This window comes from Sinohyriopsis cumingii, chromosome 1, assembly GCF_028554795.1.
Source record: "Sinohyriopsis cumingii isolate HCF-2022 chromosome 1, ASM2855479v2, whole genome shotgun sequence".
Taxonomy (NCBI): Eukaryota; Metazoa; Mollusca; class Bivalvia; order Unionida; family Unionidae; genus Sinohyriopsis; species Sinohyriopsis cumingii.
The window spans coordinates 69879251-69892948 of NC_142961.1; the positions used below are offsets into that span (position 1 = coordinate 69879251).

At 31.7% G+C, this 13698-nt stretch overlaps 1 protein-coding gene across 4 annotated transcripts in view; it reads right to left on the reverse strand.

Moving 5' to 3' along the window:
• LOC149807080 (neuroglian-like) overlaps window positions 1-13698 on the reverse strand; it is a 94672-nt gene that overhangs the window by 29472 nt on the left and 51502 nt on the right. For all 4 annotated transcript variants that reach the window (XM_089961634.1, XM_089961643.1, XM_089961619.1 and 1 more), the window contains one exon: window positions 9513-9703. In XM_089961634.1, coding sequence (XP_089817760.1) covers window positions 9513-9703 — 191 coding nt within the window. The remainder of the gene's footprint in view (window positions 1-9512; window positions 9704-13698) is intronic.

The window sequence follows — 13698 nt, forward strand, 5'->3', positions numbered from 1 at the left end:
TTGTTTTTGTAATCAAATCATTATATGCTTTTTATCTTATAGGTGTTGTCTAATTTTGTAAAGCACTTAGAGCTTCTAAAGATTAGGCGCTATACAAAGTCCTCATTATTATTATTATTATTATTATTATTAATAATCCTATCCCATTATTTCACTATATATATATATCAATAAATGTTATATCACAATAAATCAGGCACATTACTTCAAGGAAAACAGCTAAAATTCTATGCAGCACCAAGTTTGTACAATGAGGTAGTGTTATTCAGTCAGAACTCTAACATGGCACTGCAAGAAATCTGTAAATTCAAAGGGTCTGGTTTTATATATAAAAAAACAAGATTGTCCCAATTTTGTACACTTATCAGGTTGGCTAATGAAATGATGTAACACATTATGAGGATGAAATGATGTCATGATAAACATAAGTCACAATGTCTCATGGGTTAGTGTTCTGTATTGTGACTATAATAGTGCGGGTTTGAATCCTACCCTTGAATCATCTTGAGTCAGCTACTGTGGTATGTTCCTTAGCAAAGCACTTTGCTCAGTTCCTAACCTTTACCTACTTGTGTTACAGTGCTGTAAAATGGCAAGCCAAACAGTTTCATTGGCTGACTGAGCTACACTTCCTACACTGACATCTGTTAACAAAGTGATGCTTAATGGCATTCTTCAGTATAGCTAAAGTAAGTATATGAGTCATGTCTGCAGATATGACATTATGTTTGCAGAATATGACTTGTCTCATTGAAATATATATAAAATATAAATTCAATTCTGAATTTAACTACATTAAAATAAAGAATAAGCACACACATTTACTTCCTAAAATATGAAATCTAATTTATCATAGATATAGAAAATATATGCTGCTAATTATAAGCTGTAACTTTATAGGAGACAAATGCAATCTGCAACTAATTAGGAATAAAAAAGATTCAATCTGAGTTGATTTTACTTGCCTTAAGTAAAGTATCCATGGAAATGACATTACTTTTATGAATATGATTCACCTCGTTGAAATGTATAATAAATTAAAAATTAAGCAATGCATTTGACGATAGAAAGAAATTACACATTGAATGAGGAGTGACATATTGAATCAATGGCAGAAAATTAGTCATTGACATTATATATCGATGTAATGCAATATATACACTGAACAATATCATGATATATCAATGTAATTCAATATATACACTGAACAATATCATGATATATCAATGTAATTCAATATATACACTGAACAATATCATGACATCAAAGTAATTCAATATATACACTGAACAAGATCATGATATATCAATGTAATTCAATATATACACTGAACAATATCATGATATATCAATGTAATTCAATATATACACTGAACAATATCATGATATATCAATGTAATTCAATATATACACTGAACAATATCATGATATATCAATGTAATGCAATATATACACTGAACAATATCATGATATATCAATGTAATGCAATATATACACTGAACAATATCATGATATATCAATGTAATTCAATATATACACTGAACAATATCATGATATATCAATGTAATTCAATATATACACTGAATAACAGTATGACTACCTTGGCATGAAGTTAATGTACAACACAGATGATACTACAGTATGTATTATTATATGCTCATTTTTTTCTCCGTTAACTTTACATTGTCAGAATTATTCAGTATTTTACGGTATTGCACACCTTCATATTGCACTCAAGTTCAGGACACGTCTGCTGAATGGTGTATTAGGAACTACTTTGTAAACAAATCATGTACACTGGTGTAGCAGGCACTTTACATTTTGATTGATTAAATTTGTTTCTGAATAAACGAAAGTAGATGTTTCATGGACTGCCACATACCAGCTGCTTTGCTACATTCCATGTTAACATTTTTGATACATTGTTTCAGATTTGGTGATAGATGCCAGATTTCATAAACTTGCTGGGTACCTACAAATAACATGTAAGTTACAAGGCATAATGTAACTGTCTCCTTTAACTGGTAACAAGAATGGCAAAAAATATACTTACAGTTTTACATCCTGAATTTCTTCAAAATGTTGTTGTTGTTGTTCTAGGGTTTAACACCATTTTTCAGCACAAGATAGGCCATATATGGCAGCCAGTATAACTGGTGGAGGAAGAACCCTGGAAAACCCAGGAAAGAACCACCGACCCACGAGAAGCTACTGGCAGGCTTTCCCACGTACCCACGCTAGCCGAGCCTTGGACTCGAATATACGCAGACAGAGGTGAGATGGCAGTGATCCGGAATGGTGAGCGCTTTAGACCACTCGGCCACTCGGGGCCCCTTCTTCAAAATGTACTTTCTTAGTTCTGCAAATCTGAATTACGAGCCATGTCATGGGTTCTCAAGCTTGATTATGCATTTTGAAATTGTACTGTAATTTTGACTATATTCCAAGAGCAATAACATCCTCTTTACTGCACTCAAAATGAAGTAAACATTATATTCTATAGCATCTTTTTGATAGTTGAAATTGAATGACTTCATAGTTTTCCCACATTGTGATTTCAACCATTCAGTGACAGAACAGAAACACACTTGCAGATGTCAACCTGCTGCTCTGTTGAAATCCATTGTACTTCATGTAGAATTGGCACATAAATCCAGTCCATAATCACGAAATTTCATGGAAACAACAAAAATAGCAAAATCTATTCATTCCAGATCAAATGGAAAAGTTGCTGCAATGCACATTCATTCACAATATGACTCCAAATTTCAATTTTAAGTAGACCAAAATGCCATTTAATTTCTAAAGTTATGTCTAATGCATGACTAAGTTCAAATTTATGTGGGCAGAGTTCAGTGAGCATTAATAATGTTGTTGTTGTGTAATGATGAATCTGCACTTGTGTATTTAATTTGGAATACACCATACATTCAGTTACTTTGTTTCGTGTAGTGTATTTTTGTTTACATAATTAAGCCTTAGGTAGAATAAGAAAATGAGCATATAATAAAAAGGTTACTGCATTTGTATGGGAAAATATAAACTCGTTTTGTTGGGTGGATATACTGCATTCCCAAGGTCGTGCAGTATTTACATCTGAAAAACTCATTCATATTTTCCCATACAAATGCAGTAACCTATAACCATAAACTATTAAGTTATGAAAAATTATAAAATAGTATCATATTGACTTTGATTTACAAGTTTTATTAAATTAATCACACTTACCCAGAACATGCTGTGTGCATATATATTGGTACTGCATTATGCGTATATGACATTTTTTTATGTCAGTATTTTCAAATGACAATAAATTTACTTCCTACAATATAAAATCAAAAATCACCATAGACAGAACATTTACATTGTTACATATAATGTGTAACTTGAGAGGACAAAAATCAATCTGCAGTTGTGCAATTAATTGTAAATAGAGAGTCTTAATTTGAGTGGACGTTACATATATCTCAATGTCTCATGCTCCTAGAAGTTTTTCAAAATACACTACAAAATTATTTACTGGTGATTTTACTTCTAAAGAAATCAACTGCAAACTTTATATATATATATATATATATATATATATATATATATATATACACCAGTTTAAACTTTATATGTTATTATTTTTTCATCCTTACTACATCTATTATTGTTTATTAATACTTCTTAATCTGAAATGAAAATGTAATTAATATTATTTTTTCTTACTTCATATTTAGCATAGAAATATATATATATGTGTGTGTGTGTATATATATATATACACATACACACACACACATATATATATACACACACACAAGCACACACACACACACACATACATATACACACACACACACACACACACATATATATGCACCAGTTTAAACTTTATATGTTATTATTATTTCATCCTTACTGCATCTATTATTGTTTATTAATACTTCTTAATCTGAAATGAAAAGGTAATTAATATTATTTTTTCTTACTTCATATTTAGCATAGAAATATATGAAGAAAGTAATCAAAGCCATAATAACATATGCACTATGGAAGTAATCAAGAGTCAAGATCACATTACCAGCACGTGTCACCTGTCATATTTTTTTTATTGGCTTCTGATAGGATTAGTTTGATGAGATTGATTATTAGACAACCACAGTTATATTTACTGGCATTTGTTTGTGAATCTGTTTTAATAACAGATTGTTATATAATATTTATTTATAGACTTAATAAATAAATGAATAAATAAATAAATAATAAATGAATAATATATTACTTTTACTGAATAAAACTCTTATTACTCTGTATTGGTATCTGGTGATGAGAATTTACTCATAACACGAACAGTGATCATCTTATGATTACAAATTTTTTTTTCTTGGATTGTAAGACCTAATATTAAAACAGTAATTTTGATGTTGTTTTAGCATAATTTTACATTATTATAGTGCAAATTTAAATTATTATAACATGATTTTATGTTATCATAACCACATGATTTTACATTATTATACTATGATTTTATGTTATTATAATGCTATTATAGTTTTCATTATTAAATGCTCTAATTTTTGTGTTTGAAAGCACTTTCAGGACACAGTCTGATCTGAATATACCTCAGAATAAGGTTTCCTCACACAAAGACACAGTGATCCAATTCAAGAGTGCTCTCAAAACTCACTTATTTCAACTGCAAGAACAAACTTAAAGACCTAATAATGTTTCCTACCTGAAATATTCTCAGCATGTTTTTTATTTTTTAATGTTTTTCTAATTTCATGGTGTTTGTTTTTGTAATAATATTATTATATGTTTTTTATCTTATATAATAGGTATTGTCTAATGTTGTAAAGCACTTAGAGCTTTGAAAGATTAGGTGCTATACAAAGTCCTCATTATTATTATTATTAGACAGGTCACTTTAATAACTCCCATGAAAAGCATTACAAGGAGAAATTAGCAAATTCATTAAGTTTGTGGGTGTCAGTGTTCTTGGCTGTGCTAAATGCTAATTGGTTATGGAAGGGTAATTTTACTGTGCAAACTGACATATCATTGCTTGTTGGAATCTTGAAATCTAAAACAGTTGGTAACTCACACAAAAATAATGAATTCACAGTATTTTAAGGCAATAGCCATAGAAAATTTAATTTAAAAAAAGATAATCAAATTTTGATTTATGCATTTCATACTTGCTGCTATTCATGCAATTTTACTTGTTCCTAATTTTATATTTTTTAAAACTTACAAGCACACATAAAATAAATAACTTATTAATTCTAACTGCTATAATGATTTACAGCAAAATTTAAAGCAGTGCACACTTAACATCATGGGATGAGTGAAAAGTACTCCTTAGACTTTGTATAAATGTGATCATTGCAATTTTGACTTTGGAAAAGTTTGTCCCAAAATAAAAGCAATTTTAAAATATTAAATTTTGAAATTTATATGTATCTTCTTGAAACATCTACAAAATGCCATTGTGATGATTGATAAACCTGACAAACCTACTCAGTACAGCAGTCAGTAGTTTTGCATAACTTAGAGCAAGTTTCAGTAAGGTGCAATGAAATAATCACGTAATAATTTTGTTGACATGGAAGCCATGAAATTTGAAAGATTATAAGTGTGGCCTGATGAAGGAAAAGCTACATTAAATTCAACTAAAATGTTTCAGAAACTGTTGTTCCACAGTTCATGGAGGTCAGTGACCTTTTGCTAGATCTATCAACTCAATGTAATGGCCTTTTCTAAATTGCTGGTGGCAGCAATCACCACTATCACTGTGAGCAATTTTAAATTTCCTTTCCATATGATGTCCAATAAATGTAATTGTCACCTTTCCTGCTGTTGTTTTCTATGGCCATGTATCTGAATATTCCTTTTCTAAACTTGAGTGACTGTCAAGACCTATTAAGTGGCTGATTTTCCAATTTTTTTATGTTTTCGATTTTTTTGAGATATTTTTTCCCAATTATGCTTTAATGTAAAATCAAAGCTTTATCATGCATTCGTTTTTATATGTAAATTATGGGCAATTAAAGCATCAAAAGCTATTCTGTAAAGTTAATCAGAATTCCCAACCAACTCCACTGACTCTAATATGAAACCTGGATCCAGACAAAACCCAGACAAGGCAATACTCAGATTTTACACAAATGATATTAGTATTTTCGGTTACTTTGATACTCTTTTCCAAATCCATAATTTATGGATCTTTCCTAAGTAAGCCTTTAGATTCAATCATACAAGATGTGTAGATGTAAAAGGATGACATGAATAATGAGACGTTTGTTTCTTAGTAAAGATTAAATACATTTTTATTTTATATTATAGAAATTAAACCTTACAAAAAGTTTTAGATTATGTTTTATTTGCTTCCTTCAAGCAGCCTCATCAGTATCAACTAAAAAGTGGCATTAATTACTCAGCTAATATGCCGAGAATATTTTATAAAGTGTCATTATAACAAAAGTCCATCAAAGGGAAATTGAACTGTTCAAAACGATTTTCCAGGACTTCAAGATAAAACCATTTCTTCCTTAAACTGCATATGTCTGATATTTTTCAGCAATAACAAGAGTTTCAAATTAGCTGTTGTGATGGTCATATTGGAGACAGACTGGGACCCTTTTCATTTTAAGATCAAGCAGACATTATTAGACGTCATTTGGTGAAAACCCCATGTCAATATGACCATCCATTATTGGTGAGAAGTGACAGCATGATTTTCAAGACAGTTGTCATAGCAGAAATATTAGATGTACAACTGGCACCATTTTCATATGGAATGAACTAGGTATCATAAGAAGTCTCTTGGCAAAAACCTCATGTTGATATGACCATCCATCTAAAATGAGTAGAGACAGCAATATTTTCAAGATGTGGGGTCTGTTTGGGACCAGCTAGAACCAAATGAACTCTTCTGATGAAAATCCAATGTCAAAATTACTTTCCATTTAAGAGAAATAGTGATATGATTTTCAAGATGATCAGATTGGCACCATTTTGAATGTTGGGCTAACATCACAAGCAGTCTTCTTGTGAAAACCCCATGCTGATATGAGGAATAACAGTAAAAAGAATTTAAAGATGGCCACCATACTGAATGTCAGATTGGTTCCATTTCCATTAAGGACCAACATCATAAGAAGTCTTTTGGCAAAAGCACAGTGCTAATACATATATCTAGTCATCTTGGTGACAACAAGATTTTCAACATGACCATGGTGTTGGCCTTTTTGGAGGTTAGATTGACACCATTTTCATTTATGACCAACTAGCCAACATTAATATTATTTCAGTAAAACCCCATGTTGATATGACCATTCATTCTGGAGAAATAGTGATAAGAGATCTGAGGGTCATTATTTTCATTTAGGATGAAACAGACATGATAAGAAATCTTTCAATGAAATCCCTTTGTTGATTTGACCATGTTGTAGCAGTTAGGACAAATAGACATAATAAGAAGTCTCCCAGTGAAACCCCATATGATAACAGATGGACTGACAACAGACCATATTCCCATAAGCTCCCCTGGTCTATGACTAGTAAAGCTAATACTACTAACATTAATAATGTGAATGGAGGATGGAGATGAGTCCTTCAAAGGGACTGACAATTTACTGGCCAAAAAGAATATGTAGTAATCCAAAAAGTCCTTTTCCTTCCGTATATCCTTTTTAATTGGCAAGTATTGAAACTGTCTTAGATATGCTTGAAAACCTCCACAAAATCAAGCAGAAGAAATTTAAGTCATCTATGGTCTGCATATTGAGCCCCTTTCTAAATGTTTAGTAAACTGGTAGGATGTATCAATATATGAAGTAACCTGACTCTGTGGCCAACTGCACTTAATAAGTGACCACATAAAAAATGTGAACAATGGGGTTAATCTGCCTGGGTGTGGTCATATATATATGTAAGGCCAGATGGATTCATGGACATGTATAAAGACATCAAAATGATCATTATTTCAAGCTTCTGCCAGGATAGCCTCAAAAAAATTTCAATATGCTAGAGTTATCATATAATAGATGGATAATTAAACTCATCTCATATACTGTCAATGTACCCAAATGTCAAATTTGATTAAAACCATATTAACTAGTTGCCTGAACTGTTGTATAATCGCAAGTCATTATAGATCACCAACCAAAGTTATGACAATTTAACTGGCATTCTGTCAACATATTCTTCTGGGTAAACACGTCATGATTGACAAAAATTACACCATGCAAACAAGATCCAGCTCACAAGCCATTGCAAATAAAAATCTTTCTACAGAGCATTGCAAATTAAAGCATCCATCCTTACATACATACAGGGTCCTGTATTCCTAAGCTCACTGAAGTACAAATTCTAAGAATTTAACTTTGAACTTGATTCCAAGGTCAAATAGGACTGGTTACCAATTTTGTTCATAACGATATGGAAATATCAGGATACAAAATTTGATCAAAATCTATTTCTATTTAGTAAAGTCTCAGTGTTCTGAAGAAAGTTCAAACAGACTAGTATCAACTGAACAAGTCCCTGGTGGAAACTCATTGATAAGACCATTCCAAAGAGAAGTTTGGATAAACATATTTTTAAGATGGCAAATGTGGAAGCCTTCTTGTATATCAGATTTGCACCATTTTCATTGTGATTAATTACATTTTAACAACAGCATTTTTGTGGAAATGTCAAGTATAAAAAGGGGTTGCGATTACAAGTTATTCAAGATGGCTACTTTGAAGGCCATATTTAAGGTCCCATTTTCACTATTTTTATTTAAGAGTCTTTCTGTAAAATTCTATGATGACATGAAAATCTATTCTGAAGAGGAGAGACAACAAAACTATCAAAATCATCACCATGCAGCTCTGCTGGAAGACAGATCTGTACCATTTTCATTTAGGATGCACTGCATATCACAGGAAGTACTGTAGTGAGAATCCATGTCAATACAACCATTAATTACTGTTATATGACAATCAATTTAGAAGGTGCAACAACACGACCTACAAGATGGCCACTGCAGTAGCCATGTTAGTGGCCAGATCTGCAATATTTTTTATTAAGAAACAACTACCTAATGCAAGAAGCATAATTTTAAGTGCAAAACTGATGTCAATAAAATAATACCTTCTGGAGAAGTAATTACAAGCTTATCAAGATGACTGACACAGATCAGTGCCATGGTTGACATTTTGGGGCTAAATCAATATCAAAAATGAAATATTGCAAAACAAACTTCATGTGGATATGACCATCCATTCATAAGGAGCAGCGGTAAGTAGATTTTCAAGATGGTCATCATGGCATCCATACTGGATGATGAAGGGGTGCTTCTTTCATTAGGACTGCATGATAAAACTGTGACAACGATTTAATGAATTTTAGGGGTAGGACAAACAACCAATAATTGACTCGAGCCACTAGATAGATAAAATATCATCATATAGGTCCTTCAGACCTTTAATCGATAAAAATAATGATAATAATAATAACAATAATAATAATAATAATTACATTCCACTGAAATGAAGATAGATTTGGTTGGCGGCCTCTCTGTGGTTTCCGAATTGTTCCCTTCACACTCATAGTATCCCTCATCAGATAGCTGTACATTGGAAATCCATAACTCCTGTCCAAAACTCTTTACAGAAGCCCTATCAGGAAGTATCCCATTAATCTTTGACCAGGACACCTTTGGTGTTGGACTGGAAGAAAATCCTCATACATTATAAAGTAACCACACTAAATATGAGATCTGCATATTTGGTTTTTTTTAATTTTCAGTTACTGTAAAACTATCAATGACATTATATATCGATGTAATGCAATATATACACTGAACAATATCATGATATATCAATGTAATTCAATATATACACTGAATAACAGCATGATATATCAATGTAATACACTACATATCATATATCAATGTAATGCAATATATACACTGAACATTATCATGATATATCAATGTAATGCAATATATACACTGAACATTATCATGATATATCAATGTCATGCAATATATACACTGAACATTATCATGATATATCAATGCAATTCAATATATACACTGATAACATCATGATATATACACTACATATCATATATCAATGTAATGCAATATATACACTGTACATATCATGATATATCAATGTAATTCAGTATATACACTGAACATTATCATGATATGTCAATGTAATTCAATATATACACTGAACATTATCATGATATATCAATGTAATTCAATATATACACTGAACACTATTATCTGCTGACTGATGTAACAGTCACACATTTAAAATACAATAAAAATTCAGACTTTATATTTTAAAAAATTGAAGGCAAACATGTTCTTATTGTTGTTTTTTATTTTGTATCTTGCTTATCTTGTACATTGTATTTCTATAAAAATGAGCTGTAAAACATGAAAAAAATTTGTTCTAAATTATGTTTGAAAGATAATTCAACATATAAATAAGAAAACAAATATAACATAATATGGCAAACTTATTTTATTTAAATAATAATAATAAAATTATGATAATATCATCTTTTAAACAGATATCGTCATATTAAGTCATATTAAAATGTTACAATCTTGTTTGCAATATGCAGTTCTAATTAATACAAATTATGTTTGATATAAAAAAGATGTAATCACCAATTACATAGCTAGACTCTGCAATGTATTAAGCAGTCTACAATAGTTCACATAAATTATCGTAATAAAATAAATTCAGACTAAACTTTTATTTTTTATAAGTTGGTCCATGAAGTATCCTGTATACTCAGAAGTCTGAGGCAACTGCATAGACACAGATCAGCTATCATACAATACACCAGATCAGCTAATAATATAATACACCAGCAGATCAAGGTCTATGCAGTTTGTTAGGTGTAATCAGCAGAACAAGCATAGACCCTGATCTGACAGCACATAATGTGGTGGTAGATCAAGGTCTATGCAGTTTGTTAGGTGTAATCAGCAGAACAAGCATAGACTCTGATCTGACAGCACATAATGTGGTGGTAGATCAAGGTCTATGCAGTTTGTTAGGTGTAATCAGCAGAACAAACATAGACCCTGATCTGACAGCACATAATGTGATGGTAGATCAGGATCTATGTAGTTTGTAGATGGCCCTGATTTACAGCAAGTTTATAAGGCAAGCGTGATTTTTACTTAATACAAATTTGCCCCCATGACCAGGAATAAAAGTCACAAAACAATAAAATGGTAATGGCAATATGAAAGAAGAGTTGCTATGATGTGTGGATACAAGTAAGTTTTCTTTCAAATACCATTACTCATAAAACCTGATTTCTACCTCCAGAAATGAAAACCATCCTATGCTCCCAAAAATAGAAACTATGAGAGAATCTTTGATCATGATACCAAAGCAATGAATTGTAGTTTATAATAATAATAGTTTTAGTAGTAATAGTAGTGGTGGTGGTAGTAGTAGTGATTGTGACTATAGTTGCTGTAGTGTAAACTTATTAAGTAATTTTTGTTTTAGTCTAGGTTGAAAATATCTTTTTTTATTTATGTTAAATTTATGACTTAAAATACAAATGTGTTACTGGATATTATTTTATCCTAGTCTCTATCACGTTCATAACAATGCATGTTATCTTAGGTATAGTAAAGCAGGAAGTTAGAATGGTTCCCTGACATTACCTACAGCAACACTAGAACTGAAATTTGGTTTAATCTCCAATTTTACCCTTTTGTAATGTAATGTAGTATAAAGGAAATAAACAGTATGTAATAACCCCTTTAATTTCTAATTGTCTTTTATTAGAATTGTCTTCAGAATAGTATGTTTTAGTAAATTATGTTTCCCTGAGAATATCTGATCGCATTAACACTTGGAAAGATAAGAAACATTGAAGTTCCTCTACCACCTGAATCCTGACCTCAGCAATAAAATGAAAAATTGCAACTTTCCCATCTATATAAAGGCAATGGGGAAAAAAGCTCTTACCGTCAACCCCTTGTCACACCAAGTGGATACCCATCACACAAAATTTTACCAGATTTTAAGCTGTACAATACAGAAACAAGAATGCTTGCATTTGCAGAGGTCTTTGTTAGGATTCAATAGCAATGTGGTTGGACAAATATTCATGGAGAAACATAATTTACTACAAAATGTGCTTTCTTCATTGAATACATTCCCCAAAAGTATTACTGTTAGCAGAAGTGTTAATAGGAGAAGGAAATACTTCAGTCACCTGCATCTAACTTCTGCCATGGGTACCCTTCAAGAAAAAAACTTCTTCTAACATGAAGGAAGCACAATCTTTGGTCACGTACCATGTGACTTCAGTACACAGATTAAAGGACAAGAGTTGATGTTTTATAATAATAAACATGATTCCATCTAAATGACCAATGCTCTGCTGTCCTGAATTTTTCCTCCAAGATAAGACCCTTTCTTTAACTGCTGAGTGTTGAAACTATCTCTAGTATTTGGATAACATGATTTTCAAACTGGCTTAGTTGTGCTTTGCAATACTGGATGTCAGATCAGAACCATTTTTATTCTGGGCCAGCAAGAGGTCACAAGAAATCTTTTGATGAAAAACCCATGTCATATGACCATCCATTCTGGAGTAGGAGTAACAAGATTTTGAAGATGACCACTGTGTCAGCCATACTGGATGCCCAAGCATCACCATTTTCATTCATAACCAACTAGTCTTTACAAAGAATGTGTGTATAGTACATGGCAATCCTCAAAGTAGTTTTTAAGAAGTACCAGTAACAAACTTGTGCTAATGGATGGATGGACAATGGATGACAAATTTAACTAGCCATCCCATGAGCTCCTCTTGTCTGTGACCAGTGGGACTAAAAATCCAGGTGAATCCAATGAAAGTACTAAACCCATATCCATGAGGAAGTTGGGCAGGTATCAACTGGGTCTATTGGTCATCTGTGCCACAAGCCACTGAACCCACCAGATTCAATACTCATCAGAACTGAGCATCAACAAAAGTCAGTAGTGATGCTAACATATATTAATAACCAAAACTACAAGGACTTTCTAGATGGATGGGTTGAATTCAAAAAAGATTTTCTTAGATACCAATAGGCTTTGCTGACTGTATCTCTGTCAGTGAAAACTTAAAATGGTAAACATCAGCTGATGGGTAGCGATGGGTAAGAGTTTCTTCCCTTTGTGTATATGGTATTTATTTTATTTCAAAGAGGATTGGATTCAAGAGGTAGGGGAGATTATTTCTTAATTTCAATGTTATGGAGAATGCACTAAACACAGATTAATCTGATATCATTATTGTTTGTGTATTTGTTTTCTCTTTGCATTCTAGGACAAACAAATACCAGTATTGTAACGCTGTTTGTGGCAGTAGCTTCACTAAGGCTGTCCTTCAGGTTAGGATTTACCCAATCAATAAGAGTAACATCTATTAATAGTAAGTAGATCTGATGGCCAGCACTGATACAAGGTCATATTCTGTTGACCTTGTGATTCACCAATGAAATTAAAATTTCTGAAAGTGAAAAACATCATGTGGTATGTATCATTACTAATGCATGTAATAACTATCCTTAACATGAAATATGCAACACTTCATCTAACAGGCTATTAAAATTAAGTGGAATGGGAATTCCAAAAGGTCCTAAGAACAGGATTTTTTTTCTGTGACTGTCAGACCAGGTCCATTA